Here is a 20,253-nt window from a genome sequence, read left to right on the forward strand (position 1 = left end):
AAAAATGGTGGTTTAATTTTTGTCTTGCCTGCAAGCAGGTCTCTTTCAGTCAGTTCAGTGGCTGCTTGAAGGATTTAGTGATTGTTTTGGTCTGTTCTGGAAAAGGCTGGAACACAAAACCCAATCTGCCTTTGAAAGAAAAACAAACTGTCTCAACTTCAGTGGTGGGAAATCATTTGCCACCTTGGAAATTTGATGTCTCAGTCTCTGTTTTTTATATACAGATGCACATATCTCTGCTTACCTGGGTATCATCAGTATCACATTAGGGGGTTTGTACTGGCCTGTGCCAGGAGTCATTCCATGTGATTTGTGTGAAAAAATGGCACAAACATGTTGATATTGATCCATGCTAGTGAAAAACATTGCATATCTATAGCATGTGGGTCTGGCTAAGGGGAGAAGCTATCAGAGGCACATTTTAATTAAAATTAAAAAAATAATAATGACAAGAATAGTGTATTCTTCCACTGAACAATTAAAAGAGTAAAAGGACAAAAGCACAACAGAAAAATATTAAGTATTCCTGACTGATCAAAGCTGAACACTTCACTCTAAGGAGAGAAGCCTTTTTATAAAGGACAGTCCTTAGTTTGAACTAAAATTCAGAGTGCCCTTTCCTTCCAAAGCAGCACTAGTGTATGTGCTGGAAGTGAAGCTTTTAGATTCTAGAAAACCACCTGGGTTTTCATGTTAGAAATTACCTTCTGAGAGAAAACTTGTGTTTATTTTCTTACCCATATGGAGTACAGTCTGTAGATTCGTTAAGCGCCAGCTCTTCTATCTCTGCTGTTGAAAAATATCAAAATGGACTTTATTAAAGAAGATAATTTTCCACAGCATAATCATGGAAGTTACCTGGAAGACTTAGTATCATCAAAATAGTGGAGATTATTGATGAGAGAGGGAACAGCACCATGCCCATACCTACCCAGCCTGGTTTTTCCTGTGCTCAAGGGCAGCCAGTGCTCAGAGAGTGCTGCTGAATACTTCCCTTTCCAACAGGCTGACTAGAGCAATGTTTCCCTCAGTGTTATCAGAATTGCTTCTCTTGTGAAACTCAATAGAGATGTTCTTTTTACATATTTTTGTCCTGATACAAATCTTGAATTTACTTGGTTACGTTTGTTGGGAGCAAAAAGTACACGGCTCTTAACTCAGCTCTGTGGTTTTGACCAACACCATCCTGCAGCTTTTGCAAGATTAAGGAATAGAAGTAAATTCCAGATGAACAGCACAGCCATATTCTTTATAGCTAGAAGCTTCCAAGTAAAATATCAATGTCCATTTCTTAATTTTTTTACTATTATTGTTGCATGACAGAAGCACTCACTGGGGATTGATTGAATCATTAAGCTGCAATATTTGAATGTTTCTGCTTTGTTCTTGCTGCCCAGGTATGTGGGAAACCTTCCACGAATATTTGACTACTCCCCTCTTGATCCAACACAAGATTTCAATACTCAGATGTAAGTGACATTTCTCAGTTATTTACTTGGTCGGGTTAAATAGAATCTAAATGATTTAATGGCAGAGCAAAAGAACACCTTTTTATGGGCTCAGAAATGAAATGTGGCACAGGGAGATTGAGATTTGACCACTTAGTTCCGGTGATGGTAATGATGGTTCATCAAGGAGTCAAAAACAGTAAACTTAATTTTTTTTGCTTGAAGTAAGTATTTTATGGTTTTCTCACATGTTTGTTTCCACCCCTCCACTTTCTTCCTTACAGGGCTAAACTGGGACATGGCCTTCTTTCAGGCCAATACTCTAAGCCACCCATGAAATCTGAGCTCATTGAGCAGGTGATGAAAGAAGAACACAAGGTATTTGCCTGAGTTTGTACAGCCACTGGTAACTAGGTAAAAGTGATATCCTGAGAAAAGGGAACAGGTGCTGGGCATTGAGGAACTCCTGTGCGTCCAGCGTGGATGGGATGCTTAGCAAGGTGGAATGTGAAGATTACTGAGTCAGGGATAAATTAGTCAGGCACTATTTGTGCAGTGCATCAAAGCAAGCACTGGTGCTGCTGATAAAGTGCACTGCTGCTCCAGTGATGAGTGCAAATGTTCACACAACTCGCAACCAATGTTTATGTTCTCTGAGGAACAACAACAACAACAACAATGATGTTATACAGAGAGTCCTGGAAGCAAACTTCTGAACCCTCTTTAAATTACTGAAAGTATAAAGAGCTGTGTAATTATTTCCAGGAAGTGTCTGACAATAGTCCACTTGATTTCAGGAGAAGGTAGTGCAAGATTAGGTGGTGCTGGGGGCTTTGGAGATGGAGGGGCCATGCAGAGCCACGGGAGTAATGCATGCTTCTGCCACAGAGGGATGGTGGTGACTGCCACAGAAACAAATGTTTTCCTCTGCCTTCATCTGTCAATTATTGACATAGGAATTTCTCCTGAAATCAGAATGCCATTAAGATTTTGGACAGACAGAGCATCTGGTGCAGAGTAGTTTGCACAACCTGGAAGTTGTGTGTCTCCCAAGTAATTGCTTTGTACAGTGGCAGTTCATTGTTTTGGAACAGCAAATGAATCCTACTTGTTCCCATTAAATAAAGTTCAAGGCTCATCAGCACTGGGGCAAAGGAATAGTGGGACAGATTTCAGCAAACTCCATACATTGAGCTATGGGTACTGACTGACCTGCTTTCCTAAACAGGAATGTGACTGGAAAATACTGTGCTGGAAGTTCAGGGATCTGAATCCTTGGAATAAAGCTGCATCTCCATGTTTAGCTCAGCAGCCACTGTTAGATGAGATATTGAGACCTCTTTAATGACAGATGGGATAAAACTCTGTCAGGTTGTACTAGGCATCTACTGACATTTAACAGCATTTGTGTTCATTAGTTCAGTTTAATGAAGCTGAAGTTACATGCATGAAGCATCCTTATCAAGCAATTCAGAGCATATATTAGGATTTGAAACAGCTTTTGCAGTTTTTTTTTGCTTGTTGTATTGATGATTTATTTACAGAAAATGTCAGATATAGATATTTTCTCTATTCCTTCACTCTTGGAATGCAAATCTATAGGTTTTTTTCAGGTTGAGGATGCTTCTTTTTCTTTTGTTTGCTTAGCATTTTAGGCCTTAAATGTTTTTCAGTGCTTCTGCTTTGTGTCTATAATATCAATTATTCATTTAATTTTTATTCCTTTACTTTTTTTCCTCTTCTACATGCAAAGAAGTTCTCAATCTTTCTGAGCCTTTGGAATGCATCCAAAGTTTTGAGGAGCTGTTGCCTGTAAAAGCATTCATACGAGATTTGCAGTGGTCCAGCACAATCTATATTTAGCTAAACTGTTTTGCAATTGTTGATGGGGAAAGTATGCCAGGTATTCAGTAAATATTCGTGGTGCTGTGGAGTTGAAATTTTTCACCACAGAAGTTTAGCCTGGAAATGGCAGCATTTTCCTTGGACCCACTTTAGGATTAAAAAGAGGCTGGATACCTAAAGGGTCATCAGCCAGGGCTTGATTTTCTGCTTTGAGCTTTAACATTTCTTCTGGGTTTTTTTTTTTTAACCCCCTTTTTATTGTCCTTGAGGTGAGATTGCAAGATACAATCCTTTTTTTTGCAGTCTGTCACACATGGCATGCTCCTCTTCCTGCTCAAGTGGCTGGGTACAAAGTGTATAGATGGAAACAAGGCTTGATTCCAAACTCACTGCATTATACAGCGTTATACAGCAGTGTGCCACATTCCTGCTTCTGGCATAGGAAGAAGCCTGGGATGTTGCAATGGGAGTTGCTTTGTGCACTTCTCTCCCCAGTCCTAGTTTTGATGAAAGGCAGTTGAGGACACTGAAGCAATGCATTACCCAGGATGCAGAAATCCCCACAACATCTCTCTGTCCAAGCAATACAGAGACTCTGTCTCTTGATGGGAGCCTTTAAGGATCATCTTGGCCTGATGTGGTTGGTGGTGCACTGCCAAGAATTGAAAAAAAACATTTAAAAATGAGAACCTGCTTCTGATTTCAGTGGGTCTAGGAATACTGCACCCTGGTAAAACAAAGAAAAAAATTTCTCTTCTTTTATATAGCCTTCATTTCATGCTGCTTTTTCTATTTTTATATTCCTATGACAGTGCAAATGTAGTAAGGAATGAAATTGACTGAGTTTTTAACGCCTCTGAGAGCTCCTAAAGGTTATACTTTTGCTTGGATTGTCCAGAAAATTATTTGGTTTCATGGATGGTGAGGGCAAATCTGAGTAATAGATTCTGACCCCTTCAAAAATGTTTCTTGAAAGGCATAACAGCCAGTGTTGTCTTGAGGATCTGGAGTGGTTGGAGAGGTTCTTAAAGTGGTACAAAGGATTAGAAAGTCAAAACCAGGACTGTCTTGGAAGCCAGAGATTTTCTAATCTAGGGCAGTTTGCTCCTGATGTAACTGAATGGCCAAAGGCAGTAAGTTATGATTTTTCAACATGACCAACACCTGCAAATTGCAAATTCATGTCTGCTCTTAACAACTCACCTGGGAATGCATGCTGCACACATTAGATGTTCTCTGCTTGGTTCTGCACAGCTCTCTGGAAAGGTTTTGTCCTGAGGAAAGCTGCCAGCTGGTACACCAAAGTGCTTCAATGCTCTGGCACAGGGTTCTGAAAGCAATATCAAATGTTACATAACAGTGTAGGCTTTCAGCCTTTCTGAAAACTACTAACCTTTGAAAACCTCCAGTAATCTCTTTAAAACGCCAGTTGCCAAAGGACAGGTAAAGTGAGTTTTGCAGGAACTAAGCCATAAAACATATTCTAAATCCCCCCAAATCTTGTTTCAGGACCCTTCCCATGTTTATTAAAATGGAAAAATAGGTGAAATGGAAGCTATCATTCCTCCAGTGCCAGAAATGGACCATGGATACATTTAGTGGAGTAACTTTGAGATAATTGGTTCATGATTGAATAAAAATCCCTTTTTAAATGTTTTTTCTCTCTTTCATTTAGCCTCAACACAATGGAATATCTCCTCGAATGTTCAAGGCTTTTATAAGTAAAGGCCACCCAGAATTTTCCTCTAATAGACAACAAGATGCACAGGAATTTTTCCTACATCTTATAAATCTAGTAGAGGTGAGAAAACTTGAATTGCTGCTTCTTTTTCTGGTTACATTAGACAATGAAGGCAAAACTGTTACATGAGTGGCTCGTATTTTAGTTATATTATTTTTAGCCTTAGATATGTAGGAGGTGGGACTAATTACAATGTATTTTGTTTTAGAAACATTTGCTTCCTTAATTCTTCCTCTTCTTTACTTCAGATTCTTGCATGACCATGAACAGGGCCAGTAGTGCTGCTAACAAACATAAAGAGGTCAAGCTTCACTGTACAGGCTATAAGATTCATAAACATATGTGACCTTTTAAATTGCTGTTCCTGTTTACCATATTGAAGTGTGCCATGGAATATCAATGAATTGGGTATTATGATTATTATTGTTATTGTTCCAATTTCATATAATTGTTGGGAGCAAATTAATTACCCTGTCCAGCTGTTTTACAAATCCCAGCTGTATGTTATTGAATCATGGGAGAAAGGATTCCCCTGGTGAAAGCAGAGTGGCTGTTTGTCAGTGGAATATTTCTGTATAAAGCTTTAGTTCCACCAAGCTCCAGCTCAGTGCTGTGTGTAAAGGAATCATACTGTGAATTTTAATGCTGTCTTTCTGAAAAGGAATTTACAAATACATGCAGTTTTGATGTAAAGCATTTCTTGTCTACTCTTCCTCCCTCGTTTTCCCATTTTCCCCAAGAATCAAGTCTATTTATTCATGTGTTCAGTCTCTGGATGAAGTTACTCACATTTGTATGCATAATGTTCCACATCCCTAAATGCCTGTACTGATTATAGGGTGGTTAGAAGAGACTTTTCTGTTTCTTGTCTGATAACAGGCATTAACATGAACAGCAAAGAGGAGGTATATTATTTGCATGACATTCCCATCTGGATAATCAACTACAAGTTGCTTGTTCTGTTTCAGTGCATATTCAGAGTGGTAGGAGCAATTCTATTTGCTGAGAGGATGCTCCATGTTATTTATCTGAGCTTTCTGTCTTTACTGTAACATGCCACCTTCCTACCTTCTATTCACCTTGACTCAGTCAGGATGTTGTATGTTCTCAGGAACATGTCCTGCAAGTTCTATGTGTAGAAAGATGCTGCTGTGAGTGCAGAAATTGTGGATTTTGTTGGTTTTCTCTGTAGGGGCCAGAGCTCTGCACGCAATCCAGTGTGAGCTGAGCTGCCTGATCAGTGTCTTTGTGCTTGCCTTAAAATTAACAGCAGCCTTTGGGTTTTCTGGTCATTTTAGTGATCACCACATGTAGATTCTTTTGCTTCTTATCTCTGCTAAGATTGGAATTAAATCATGAGATGGTATATCTTGTCTGGACTTGGATGTTTATTAGTCCTTATCTATATTATAGTCTTACAAGTTATGAATTTTACAGTACTTCTCTCTAACAAGGCAAAAATGAAGTTATATCTTTTTCTCTACAAGGCTTTTTAAGGGTAAGCTGTCTAATTAAGAAATGACACCTCAATTATTTTTACTTTTAAGCTAATAACTAACTACTCGTGCTCCGCAACGTGGGCTTTTTTATCTAATTACACAATACTACTTTAATCTATGAAGAAGAAGGTGAAGAAGAAGGTAGAGAAGGACTACCTTCTGCTATAAAACTATCATTTTGCTTTATATATATTACTACATTCTAGAACCTTATACTCTAGGTTTTCTGCTTAGTGATATTTCACACTTCTGTCCAAACCACACACTCATAATCTCAGCTCTGTCATTCAATTTGGAAGCTTTCTCTACGGCTTCAGGTCAAATGCAGTGTTCTCTTGGGGGTCAGTGTCTGTCAGCACAGAAAGTCTGAAATTCTCAGCACCCAGGGTTGCAACAGCCCCAGAAGTGCTTTGGTGTGCTGTTCCTTTCAGAGGAACCCCGTGGGTTCGGAGAATCCCAGCGACGTGTTCCGGTTCCTGGTGGAGGAGCGCACGCAGTGCTGCCAGTCCAGGAAGGTGCGCTACGCGGAGAGGGTGGACTACATCATGCAGCTCCCTGTGGCCATGGAGGCAGCAACAAACAAAGGTAAAGGGGCAAACTGCTCTGCTTGACCCAGGGATGTGCCACACTGTGCCCAGAGATCCCCACCAGCGCTGAATCTCCTTCCTCCTGGACAGTGAAGCAGTTTGTGAAAACATCTTCATTATAAAAATGAACTGAACATACCAGCTAATGAATAGCTTTTAAAAACACACACTCACAAAGAAAAATCAAAAACCCTAATCTGCTTTCTGTTCTTTAGCAGCGTTTTATAAGATCTAATATGGTAACAGAGAATAGGAGCATAAGGTAGTTTGTAATCTATAAATCTAAAATACACAGTTTGGATGTTCTGGGCTTTAGGGGAGGAGAGAAGGAGGATGAAGTGTTGGATGTTGATTTAATAAGTAGGAGTGTTTTTTTCTCATGCCTGTGAAAAGCACCCTTGTTTTTAAAGGAGAAAATGGCCAAGGAGGCTTGAACACTTGAGAGCAGGAGGAAGACACTGCAAGTTGTGGTTGCATCTGCAGTCAGTGGTGAAGAGAATAAGATAATAAATGTATGACAGGAACATGAAGAGAGATGTGCCTCTGATTTCCTACATAATCTGAACATTTAAAATATTTTAAAACCAGGATCTATTTTGATTGTTTGATGAGATCCTATGAAATACCACAAGGCAGAGAATTCTACCTACTTTTTACCGAGCCTAGAACTCCTTGCACCGGACACGAAGTTTAGGAGAACTTTTCATTCTTTGTTCATCAGTTTCAGTGATGACTCTGTTGCTTATAAAAGAACATGTTATTTCCAAGTTATGACTCAGGAGACATTAGTTTGTGGATTTACCATATGGCACTGCTCAGCTTACCGTGTCAAGACTTTTTCTAGATCGTACATAATCCTGGCCTGTCTAAAAAGCCAGATGACACAGATAGACAACAATAACTTTCCAACTCAGATTGAGCTCTGATAAAGTGGGTGTGTGGCATTACTGTTCACACAGGATTTTGGCTGTCATGGCAAAGTTTTCATTGCCTGTATCCTGGTATTTCCAGTTCTGTGTTTTCACCATGAACAGAACCTTAGAGACGTGGCTGTAAGTGTAGTCCCTGACCCCAATGCAGACAGAAAGATTTGATGTCTAGTTCAAAGTATGTAAAACTTTTATTGCTAAGTAGGTTTTTGCATTTCTAAAACTCGCAAAAATAAGCCTGATGAGGAACACATAACCATGTCAATGTTCATTAGCTTCTAGTGTTGTGTGTATTTCTCAGATGAATTAATTGCCTATGAACTGAAGAGGAGAGAAGCAGAAGCTGCAAGGAGACCTCTGCCAGAGCTGGTCCGTGCCAAGATCCCATTTAGTGCTTGTCTGCAGGCCTTTTCTGAACCAAGCAACGTAGAGGATTTCTGGAGCAGTGCCCTTCAAGCAAAATCTGCAGGAGTTAAGTAAGTGTGTGTCTGGCTGCCTGTTAAAAACTGTGCTCTGTGCTTTTCTTGCTACCTGGACATGGTGTAAGGAGAAACACACAAATGCACAGTGAGCTCTGGCATCACATTAGTGTTGGGGCTCATCAGTGTGATGTGCAGATCAAGTCTTGCAAGACTTGTAATGATGAACTGAGCAGGAAATGAATTGTTCTCAATGGTCAGACTCCAAGAAGTGATGCAGTCTGGTTGTTGAGGACTTGAACTGCGAATGCTTGTAGGGTTGGATCCTTGGTATCAAGCAGCAGTAGCTCATCTCAGTGTGCATGAGGTACTGGGATCTGTGCTGCTGGGGATTCTGTTGCCTGATTTCAGTGAATTGTGTTTCTTGTCCTTCCCAGAACTTCCCGTTTTGCTTCCTTTCCTGAGTACTTAGTGGTGCAGATAAAGAAATTCACCTTTGGCCTTGACTGGATACCCAAAAAGCTTGGTACGTGCTTGTTTTATTTACTTTTCTCTCCCAGATAATGAATAGCACGTGCACACTATAGTGAGGACCTGACTCAAGTCTTAAGTTTATACTGTGAAGATCCTAATTGAATCTTTTTCCCTTTTACAACAAATTTAATCAATCCATCAGGTCAGTGGAGTTAAAACACAGTTCCATGTAATCTGAGCTATTTAAATTGTGCTTTGGCATTCCAAATTTCTCAGAGCTTTTTCAGAAGAATCCTGGCTGCTCCTGTACCTTGAGTACCAGAGTTCCCTCTGTGAAGGGGTAGATTGCACCATAAGGTTGTTTTTCTGGCTGCAGAAGCTTAGCCCATTTCTCTGCTCTTGTAGATGTTTCCATTGACATGCCAGATTTCCTGGATATCAGTCACCTTCGGGCCAGGGGGCTCCAGCCAGGAGAAGAGGAACTCCCAGACATTGCTCCTCCCATTGTCATTCCTGATGACCCAAAAGGTATTCACTGACTTATTCTCCCCTATATTCCCCTTACCTTCTAGCACACAGGGATTCTCTTTAATCTTCACCGTTTGTAACTATGGACAAAAAATTACAAATTACAAATTTTTAATTTGTAATTACAAATTACTTCTGTAACTGAAGACTGTTACAGCACCCCATAGCCTTTTTTTTCCTCCCTACTGGACAACCCTAGTTCTTCCAGACTTTCTGTTTTGGGAATTTATTATAGAATCAGAGCTTTTTGGGTTGGAAGGGGTCTTAAAGATCATCTAGTTCCAACCCCCTTGCCATGGGTAGGAACTCCTTTCCCTAGAAGGTTTGATAATTGATGTTGCTGTCCTTGACTCTCTCCAGAGATCCTTCAGTGCATGCCCATGACTCCCTTGGAGTAAAGTCACTGTGCACTTCCCAGGTGCACAGTACAACAATAATTAATACACAAAGAGCTACAGTTTAAGAGAACAGCTTTCCAGGCATAGGCTAAGACTCTAAATTTTATTCATTTTAAAAATACAAGAATTGTTAGGCCCTAGCAGCTGTTCCTGCATGCACAATCCTCTTTTGTGGATGTATATGGGCTGCCATTAAAAAAAGCTCTGTCTCAAGGAGAAGATGGCAAACAGCTGACTATAATGTTTATGGAGAAGAAAGAAAGAGGAGTGATTCAAATGCTATGCTGTTTTTATTTTTTTTTTTTTATAAATACTCTTTCTTTTATGCTGAAGTTCAGAAACAAGAATATTAAATATCCTCCTTCTTTATTCCCTGGGTTTCCCTGGAGAAGAAGATGGTTTATAGCAAGTAAAATCATGTTTTTATGGTGTGACCTTAGACTCAGGTGGCTACACTTTCCCCCAGATGAGTGAAGTTTGAGTGCCTCAGTAATGAATACAAAGCCAGTAATGCAGCTGCTCTCATGACATGAGTGCCCCCATTTGCTTGCATATTTATAATAATGGTGGCAGAATACCCTGCTGTATGTATGTGATGGAAAGCTAGTACCTGAAATTGTGTGCAAAGCAAGGATATGACAAATATCATTTCTCTAAAGGTTTTAATTCCATCCCTTGTCTATGTAAGTTCCTCACAAAGGCCTGTACCTTCTTACCCTCTTGCTGAATGGACTGACCTAGTTTTAGTGTAAATGCATGGGTGGTGGTACTTTATTTTTAAGATTCTTGCTTAGGTCAGCCATCAGCTTTATTTCCTACTGGTTTATGGTATCAGTGACACTTTTCTCTGAACTGAGTTAGGGAGAACCATTACTGAGCAGAAATATCCCTGCTCTAATCCATGGCAGAAACATCAGGGAAGTAAGGATGAAACTGCCCTGTCTCCATGAGGTCAAATATTTCTATGAGTTTAAAAATATGGAATTGTTTTACCCATATCTACTTAGCCTTTTCCCTGTTTTTTTTCCATTGTTAATTTTCAGATCACATGACGAACAATTTCGTGGAGTGTACGTATCTCATTTTTCTACTGCTTAAAAAATTGTTATGCTTTTGCTCAGCTGATGGCTTCTCTCTCCTCATAGAGATGCATGAAGCCTTGCCCTGCATGCTTCCAAATAAAAGCTGATTTCTGTGCTTGTTGAGTGTTTACTTCCATGTGTGCAGTACTCTCTTTGAGGTTAGTATAGCCAGAATATGAGCTGCTCCTCTGCCTGCTGCCCCTCAAGAGGATCTTGCAGTCCTGGGGGGCACAGCCACTCCATCCTGGCTCCCTCTGCACTCTGATCTCACATAAAGCTGTCTGACCCTGTGATCCAGAGGCTGCCAGATCTGGCAGCTGTTATTTCTCTAACCTGCAAGATCCTGCCTTTGAGAGGTGCTTGGTTTTGGCTGCCGTCTCTAGCTGAGCTCAGCACCTGACTTCCTTATCCCTTAAAATCCAGTACTGAGGTATTTTAAAATAAATAAAGTCCTGTAGGAATTCATCAAGATTTAGTGATCTACGTGGGGATCTGTGTCCCTGCTGAGAGAAAAGATAATCAGTAAGTCCACAAGTACTGTAATGCCTTGTACAAGGCTGTTTTCTGATGGCTGTGGGTTTACTGAAGTACTAAACCAAACCCAAGCAATATGTACTGTAATATATGGCACCGTGAGTAACAACAAGAAATATTATGCAATGGATGAAATGAGACTTTTATATTTTAGAAGGTCCTTTCTTGCAGCCCTAGATATTGATGAGTCTTCAGTTATGCAGCTGGCAGAGATGGGCTTTCCTTTGGAAGCATGTCGGAAGGCTGTGTACTATACAGGCAACCTGGGTGCTGAAGTTGCTTTCAACTGGATCATTGCACACATGGAAGAACCAGGTCAGTGACTGGAGGGTGTAAGTTAAACTCAGCTCCTGGTTGTGGATTTTGGCAGTCAGTAGAAATTTTATAATGTGTGACAGAGAAACAACGACCCCCCCTTCCCCACCTGGGAAACCTGGAGGTGTGAGTGAATTTTCCTAAGCTGCTCCTGGGATGTGCAGATCTTGACCATTATGTGGTGTCCTCTGCCTAGAAGAAGACAACAAACTAAGCTACACCAGAAGTCCTGTCCTCACCACTGGTGTGGGCCAGCTCTGTTTCCACCCTTTGGCTAGGTCCGTGCTGCTAAGGGGGAAGCTGACTTGTGACCAAGTGTAAGTACAAAGAATCCTGTGGTCTGGATGCTTTCCTTCCATATCAGCCTTCTCTAGCTCAGGCTGGAGCATTCATGCCATACTTGGGCTGTCTAGTGATGGACAGGGCTGCTAGATGTTCTCCACTTCCTGTGTTTCATCTGTGCAAAGTTTGGACTCATGATTCAGCACTGAGTGCACCTGAGCACTCCCTTGCCAGGAAACCCCAGATTTGGTTGAGTTCACGCTTCACCATGAGCTTTTGTGTTGCTTGTGTAAATGGGGAATGAGTTTCACTTGGGGCTTAGCAGACATTTTCAGATACGGAATCAGTTCATTTTACATCTGTGCACTGGGTTGTCTATTATCCTGATGCCATCATTGCTTCCATACCAATCTTTGCTGCTTTCCTGCAGTTGTTTCACTTCTGCAATGTGCTGAGTTATTCCAGGCTGCTCAGTATGAGCACGTGCACCTAGATAATTTGTAAAGTGCACATTCATTTTGTTGTTTTTAAGGCTTTCCACACATCTAAGTCTGAATTTAGATGCCAGTGAAATGAACTTACATTGATTTCAGGACTGCTTTTGAGGTCCTGTGTGTTGTTTGTTTGTGTTTGTTGTTGACTTTCCAGTTAAGTGAGGCAAAAGAAGGAACTGATGAATGTTTGTTTGTTCCAGACTTCGCTGAGCCATTGGTCATACCTGCATTTGGAGAAGTTGCTTCCAGTGGGGCAGCTGCTTTAGGAGCTGTAGGGTTAGATAACCAGCCTCCTGAAGAGATGGTTGCAATTATCATTTCCATGGGATTCCAAAGGAATCTGGCAATTCAGGCACTGAAGGCAACAGTGAGTTCATGGGTTATTGGTAGCACTGGGGTTTTGTTTCATGTTCTGTGCTTTGTGCTTGTGGATGCTCAGATGCCTTTGAAATGTGTGCAAAAATCCAGTTAGTGGATGGTGAGCCTGGAACTATCCTGGCAAAGTGTGGGATGCCTGTCTTCTCTGGAGTGGGGAAAGTGCTTTGTGTGTTTCACTTTCAGTGGTAAAGTGAGGCAGTAAGGAAAACTTACCTGGTTTTACGACCTGTTGAAAAATAACCTGGATGCCTGGAGACTGTGTGTCTGCAAGATAAGAGCCTGGGGCAGTGGGTCTTACTTGTGGGATTTTTTCTTTTCCATATGTCAAGGTTTTGCAGAGTGCTTGCTGAATACTATTTTCCAGGGAGGTAGAGGTATCTTAGAATTTTTAAGTGCTGTAAACATGACCCTTACTCTGTTCAAAGGCTGATGAGTGGCAGTGTGAAGTTAGAGAGTATTAAAGGCTGCTCTTTTGATTGTTTGACTGGCAGAACAACAACTTGGAGCGTGCACTGGAGTGGATCTTCAGCCACCCTGACCCTGAGGAAGAAAGTGACCCTGCTCTGGACACGATGGATATGGAGAACAATGCTAATGCCAATATCCTTGCAGAGACAGGGTCAGAGGGACCCAGGATCAAAGATGGCCCTGGAAGTAAGTTCTACTTCAGCTTAGACCTGGCTGTCATTCTGTTGTGTCACACCCACCCTGTTCATAGAGCTCCTTTCTGTTTTGAAAGTAGTTATTGTGGGTTCTTTGGACATGATCCAGACAATTTACTTGCAGTTTTGTTTCTCAGGCTGAATACAGCTCTAGGGCCACTGAGTTCTCTGGGCTGTGTTTGCTCAGAAAACTGTCTGCTTGGACTCACTGAATAATCCAAGCTCTAAGTTTCTTGCTACCACAGCACACAAGTCTCTCCTGGCCTAGGTTTACCTTTTGTTCTGTTGCTATAAGATAAAAAGACAAAGAAAAGCTAGAACGTTTGAATATTCAGAGGCTGAGCATCCTAAAGACAACACTGCTGCTACAGACCACTTGAGTTTCTGTCCTCCTGTGGTCTGCTGGGCAGTTTGATAATCCCTTCAACCAAGTTCCTTATTCACAATACCACAAGTATAGTTGGTGTCCTGCATGTTTTGTTTTCTTTTGGTTGAGATTCTCTGTCACACTGCTGCTAAATAAACCACAAGATGGGGCTAATGTACAGCAGGCAAAGTTGAGAAGAACCTCCTGGAGGTGTCACAGCACTGGAGTACAAAAGCTCAGTGGTGGTGCTAAGGATGTCACAGAAAGTTTTTTGAAGGGTCTTTAGTGATGAGTTTTAATAACTGTAGTATGTTCTAAACTTCTACCTCTGATCTTGAATGTAAAGGTCTAGAAAAAAAAATTACCAGACAATTTGTGTTTTGTGTCTGTGGTTGCTACTGTTATATTAAGATTATAAATATCAACCTTAAGTCTTTTGGAGACATGAGAAATATTGATTATTGCTAAGTTAAAAAAAAATCCCCAAACTTGAATAATTATTTTTTCTGGTACTTAGCCTTTATAGACTGAGACCCTTTAGTAAGTGCCTGAAATCCTGATAACAAACATGATTCTGTGAAATAGCTCCAGAAAGCCCTCCCCAGTAAAATCCAGGCCCATATCCTTATGCAATATCCTGAAAAAAGGTGCCCTTTTAGTTTTAGTGGTAATTCAGATGAATGGCATGAATGGGTGGGGATCAAGAGCCAGTGCTGAGCTCTCCAGAGACTTCAAGCATAAAAATTGTCCTTATGTTAAAGGAAGAGTTTCTTTGCTGTCCTCTCTTCTATGCTATGAAATAGAGACTTCTGTGTTTTTTGATATATAAGAGATCTGTGATCACATGTGTAGACACAGCTAATTTGTGTGCAGAATGAACTCCCTGTTTGGCACTTTCTGTGGTTCTTTCTGTGAACTGGGAATGAATCTGCTGTTTTCTTTCCTAGTAGGGGCTGTGATCACAGCCCTGCTGTATGTGCACAGGTCTCTGTGAGTTTGATTTGGATTGGTTTGATGTTTGACAGTGAATCTGAGCCACGAGTTAAGTTGGGAACATGCTGCAGTGTTAACAGAAACTGAATTTGGGGATGCAGGGTCTGTTTTGGGAGTGCTTAGCTGCTTCTCCAGTACTAGAAAGAAGATTTCCCCTGGAGTCATATTGCAGTGGTAGCAGTGAAAGACTCAGGGTGCCATTTGTATTTCTTAAAACAGGGTATGAGCTGTTTGGGTTCATCAGCCACATGGGAACATCCACAATGAGTGGCCACTACGTTTGTCACCTCAGAAAGGAAGGAAGGTGAGTGCAGCTGGGAGAGACACATGGGATGAGCAAATGTTTGACTTGAAGCATCTGTACAGAGCAGGGCATGCTCATGGCAGACAACACAGGCTGTTACCATCTGTAGGTTTCCCATCAAAAAAAAGAAAATTGTCATAGATGTGATGAGTCAGTTCTGATCCCAGTGAAGTCTGTGGTGAAATGTTCCATAGGCTCTCCTGTGCTTGCCATTCCAAATCTCTGTTCAGTTTGGGGCTCTGGTTCTGTATCTGGCTGGGTTTATCTGAGCTCTTCCCAACTTCCTTTTGCTGCCCATCAATAGAAAGCCATGGAGCCATGGGCTGATACCAGTGCTGCTGGTACTGTGGTGCTGATCTTGGCTCTGATTCTGGTATGCTCCCATTATTTGACATTGGGAATCCCTGATTTTCCTTCATTTGAGCTGCAATGACACATCCCTCCTCCCTTTCAGTTCCTGACTCTGGCAGCTGGTTTGGTTGCTTCTCTGATCCTTCATTCTCATTGCAATGCCTAATTTTAGATTTTAAACTCTTTGAGGTTTGGGTCTGAGAGGTCCCTGATAAACCTGTGGTGATTTTTATACTCATGGAATGTAATCAATCTTGTTTTCCTTTCAGATGGGTGATCTACAACGACCTTAGAGTCTGTGCCTCAGAACGACCTCCCAAAGACCTGGGCTACATTTATTTTTACCACAGGATACCAAGTTAGGCCTCAAATCTATCACCTGGCCTTAAGAAGCCATAAGCCTTTTTAACCTGCCCAAAAAAAGCGTACAATAAAAATCTAAAACCAACAAAAGACCCCTTAACCCTTGGACTGCCAAAAAGCAAAGGAAACCATGGGATGTTTATAGTGTATTTAAAAACAATCATTTGATGCCGCCTTAAGTGTTAGACGGAAGATTTCTATTAGGTGCTGTATAGGACATTGTTTTAAATTTATACACCTTACAGGCCATGTGGATTTCTGGTGGAGTTTGCAGCTAGTGTGTGGAGAATATGGAAGCTTCAGTGTTGAGCAAAAACAGTTCAGCCCAGCTCCTGCCTGTCCTGCCCATGCGTCCTTTGAAGACCACAAACAAATATTTGTGTCTTTGGTGACTGGGAGCCTGTGTTTTCATCCAGAGTCCAGATCATGCAGAGAAATCATTTGAAGGGAGGGGGTTTCTGGCTGTTCTTCAAAGCAGAATGTCCTTTTGCAGAGATTATTTTCAGTGCAGTGAGAAAAGTCAGTTGGAGTTATATCTGTTGGAATTCACTGGTACAGTATCTTGATTTGACTTTTCCAGGCATAAGCCTAAGAGACTAATGGAGACAGGAGCAATCTCCTGTCAGTGCCCTTTTCATTTTTTGCCAAAGAGAAATTTTATTTTTCCAGATATAGGTTTCTTCATCTTCACTTGAATGTTTATTTTTTAAGTTCTACCAACAGATTCAGGATTACAGATGGCTAAAAGCAGTAGACTTTATGACTATGAAATTAAATGCACACCCTCAGGAAAGGCAAGGCTGTTATTTAAATTTTGTTTTCTTATGGAGGAGGTAAAGAAGGGTTTAATGTCCCATTATATTTATGTCAGGGAAATTTGTATCTAGAGCACTCATATTCCACTCATATCTGAAATCAACTCCCTACAAAGTACTCGCAGTTCAATCCTGCTTTCTGCTAAAGATTGCTTAAACATTGACTTTCATATCTGAGTGAGGGAAATTGCTTAGTAATTTTCTGATTTATTGATTTACCCCTCTCTTCCTCCGTTAAAAAACCAAACCAAAAAGCAACAACAAACAAGAAGAAAAAAAACACAATAAAACCCCCCCTTGAACTGATACTTACACTTTCTTTAAACTTGCAAATGCATCAATAATCTGATCTCTTCAACAGACACGTTCTAAACAGGGTCTGATATCTCTGGCAGGGATGATGGCCTGGGTAGGCAGGGGCTGGCCTTTCCTGTCTTTTTTTTCTTTCTTTTTTTTTTTTTTTTTTTTTTTTGGTGTTATTTAAGTGTTTTTCACAGGTGAGAATACATATGTGGGTTTTAAAATTATATTTGAAAATACTCATTCTAGAAAAATTATAATGGTGAGTGTGAACCTTTCATGATTCCAAAAAAAGAACAAACCCAAAGGTTCACAGTGTTGGATGCTGCTTAGAGGCTGTTGCTGGAGTTGCCTTGTACAGTGTTACCAAGCCCTCAAAATAAATTGCAGCAGTCAAAAAAAAAAAAAATTTAAAAAAAAAATTCCAGAGTGCAAGCGAGCCAGAGAGGTGTCATTACATTTTCTCTGCTGTTTGTGCCTGCAAGTTTTAATAGCAAAATTCAGGCAGCTACACACTGCATAAGAGAACTCAAATTAAACATCTGTTTGTGAGAAGGGAATTTTAGTTTTTGCATTGTCTGGGGAAAAACAATTGTCGCTCTGGTCATAAAGCCACTCACAGAGCCAAAAAACACTGTTGGTATTTTAATCAGGTTTTTATCTTAAAAGATTGTGAGAGAAATTCCAGTGCAATAATTTTGCAGAGTGTAAAGGTGTCTAATTTCTGGGAGAGCTCCCTGCATTAGAGCTCTTATGGACACATTAGTGCAGTGTCCTGGCACAGTAATGAGTGGCCTCTGTGACATTCAGCTGCCTTGTGCTTATTGTGCCACCAGTTCTGGATGAAATAAAAGCTGCCAGTAATTTCTTTGCTTCTTCCAGATTTTGGATATTTGAGGACTTCACCAGAAAGTGACAGGTTTGAAAATGGGATCAGCAAATTATGCAGTGATACATCTTCTATTTAAAGTGAAAGAGCAAAACTTCTGTATATATGTGTGTTTCTTCATTCTGGCAGTAGAAAAAGGAGAAAAGGCCTTTTTATCCCCCTTCCTTTGATTTTTAAATATTTTTTTTTCAATTCCCATGTATATTCCAAAGAAGTTCAACACAATAGCTTTCCTCTTGCCTCATGAACTTAAAGGGCTATTTAGAAACACCAAGATCTGGTGACTGCTGCCTTTTTATTTAGAAATCTTGGGTAAATAAAGGCCGACTGAGTAACCCACATGTTCATTACCCAACTGGAAGTATGGCTGGTCTTGTAGGATCAGGGATGGAGCTGGAACCTTGCCAACTGTTTGGTGCATGCCAGAGCTGTGATGGCTGTGGAGCTGCCTGGTCTCAGGAGGCACATTTGGAGGGTGATAAACTGGAAATGTGGTTGGAAGGGGAGGGCCCTTGGCTGGCTGTGCTGGGTGAATTGGAGCAGCTCAGGTCCTGGAGTTCTTTTCAGTTCATCACTTTTGCTCTTTGCCTGCCCAAACCAAAGTTAGTCAGGAGTGCAGGGAGCAGTTCAGGGGAAAGGATTTCAGGTTTTCTAAAGTTTAGCAGTTAAAAATACATTAGAAGTTCTTCAATCAGGCTTTTGAGGAATTACTTTATTCTCTCCCAAAACAGTGGCCTCCCTCCTTTTTAAAGTGTCTGCTTGTCTCCTTTTTGTGATGGGTTTTGTGTGAAGAACATCAAGAACCTGGAGGATCAGGATGTAAACTCCTGACTCCTCAGCTTAATGCGGGGGAGAGGAGTTTTGGTGAGTTTTGGGTTTTTTTAAACTCCAGGATTGCAGAAGCCCCACTCAAACAGACTGAACTGAGGAGATGACTGATCTGCCAGGCTGTGCCTGCTGCAGTGTGAATGTGCTGAATGGTGCCAGGGCACAGCCTGGGCACACTCCCTGTGTCTGGGTGCTGGGGGCTCCATGGGCTGGGGGCTTCTTGACAAAAAAGAATGGAGGGAGAAAAATCACTGTGAGCTGTTAGAGACAATCTGACCGGAGAATCACAGCAAGCCAGGACCTGGCAGTAAATAATGCTCTTATTTCTCAGACTTGTTTTTACTTTTTTGTATGATACATTTAGGTTAGGAGAAAGGAAGGAAGAAAAACTCAAGAACTTTTCCTTGATTTCCTCTTCTCCTCTCATTCCTAGCAGCATGCTGGATCCAGTAGACTCCTCATTCTGAGTCACAATCTCCTGTCTCCAAAACACATGTAGACACAAACTCCTATTTAATCTTCCTAGATAAAATATAATTAGGATAAAAATTAATTTATTCAGACCTGTAGTTTTAAAATAAGTGTAGATGTTTCTGAACTCCCAGTCACTTGTAACTCCACTGGGTTCAGTGCCATTACCTCTGACTGACTTTGGTGTAAGTGAAACCAACATCAGCCCAATTCTTTGATTCAGACAGCCTCCACCAGGTCACAGAACACATTCAGAATGTGGATGCATCCAGAGCTCATTAGATTTCTTTAGAAACCTCTGCAACTGATTCCTTTTGTTCTCCATCCTGGCAGCAGCCATTTTTATCCTCTTTGCTGTTCTCATGCATTGGAAGTCTATGCAAAATATGTAACTGGACATTTTATTATTTTCCCTGTCACCCTTCCTACCTTAATGGCTGAGATTGGTGTCTGATTTCTACTCAGTCTTCAGTGGTTTTACTGTTGTATCCTGGAAGTGTCTGTGCTGGTTTACTTTGCACCATTCAGAGTTGTTTGCTTGAAGCACTGTTATCTTTCTGGAGAGTATTTGTCTGAGATGAGAAAGGCTGTGAATGACGTTGTTGCAACTGTTTTAAATTAAAAAGAAATATTCTCACATCTGGTGACTGTGTGGATTCTTGCTTCTTTATTCCTGTCTGAACTGAAGAGGAATAGACAGAATTTGTTTTGATTCTGCCTCTGACTCTTTGTGTTCACATTTGGTGTTTTACTTAAAAAAACCCTCCATAGGGAACAGAGGTTCGTGAGAGTCTTGATTTCTTGTGACTCCTGGCATTTCTGTAGATTAAAAAAAAAAAAGTAAAATCTCCAAGCCCTGAGTGAATATACAAGATGGCAAAAATTATAAAACAAGTTTTAAGTTAGATTGGTTTGTTTGTTTTTAACTATTAGGCCTGTTGGTGTTCTTTTATTGCA

The 20,253-nt window shown here is 40.8% G+C and overlaps 1 protein-coding gene across 1 annotated transcript in view; it reads left to right on the forward strand.

The window, feature by feature from the left end:
- USP13 (ubiquitin specific peptidase 13) overlaps nucleotides 1–19,940 on the forward strand; it is a 50,564-nt gene extending 30,624 nt beyond the window's left edge. The window contains exons 9-21 of the mRNA XM_041405934.1: nucleotides 1,398–1,469; nucleotides 1,733–1,826; nucleotides 4,969–5,094; nucleotides 6,965–7,118; nucleotides 8,351–8,525; nucleotides 8,906–8,994; nucleotides 9,348–9,470; nucleotides 10,912–10,938; nucleotides 11,656–11,799; nucleotides 12,776–12,942; nucleotides 13,445–13,607; nucleotides 15,195–15,279; nucleotides 15,900–19,940. Of these exons, the coding sequence (XP_041261868.1) occupies nucleotides 1,398–1,469; nucleotides 1,733–1,826; nucleotides 4,969–5,094; nucleotides 6,965–7,118; nucleotides 8,351–8,525; nucleotides 8,906–8,994; nucleotides 9,348–9,470; nucleotides 10,912–10,938; nucleotides 11,656–11,799; nucleotides 12,776–12,942; nucleotides 13,445–13,607; nucleotides 15,195–15,279; nucleotides 15,900–15,993 (1,513 nt within the window). The 3' untranslated portion in view covers nucleotides 15,994–19,940. The remainder of the gene's footprint in view (nucleotides 1–1,397; nucleotides 1,470–1,732; nucleotides 1,827–4,968; nucleotides 5,095–6,964; nucleotides 7,119–8,350; nucleotides 8,526–8,905; nucleotides 8,995–9,347; nucleotides 9,471–10,911; nucleotides 10,939–11,655; nucleotides 11,800–12,775; nucleotides 12,943–13,444; nucleotides 13,608–15,194; nucleotides 15,280–15,899) is intronic.
- Nucleotides 19,941–20,253: the final 313 nt, after the last annotated feature.

The sequence above is a fragment of the Onychostruthus taczanowskii genome, unplaced genomic scaffold, assembly GCF_017590055.1.
Source record: "Onychostruthus taczanowskii isolate IOZ18803 unplaced genomic scaffold, ASM1759005v1 scaffold24, whole genome shotgun sequence".
In the NCBI taxonomy this organism is placed as follows: Eukaryota; Metazoa; Chordata; class Aves; order Passeriformes; family Passeridae; genus Onychostruthus; species Onychostruthus taczanowskii.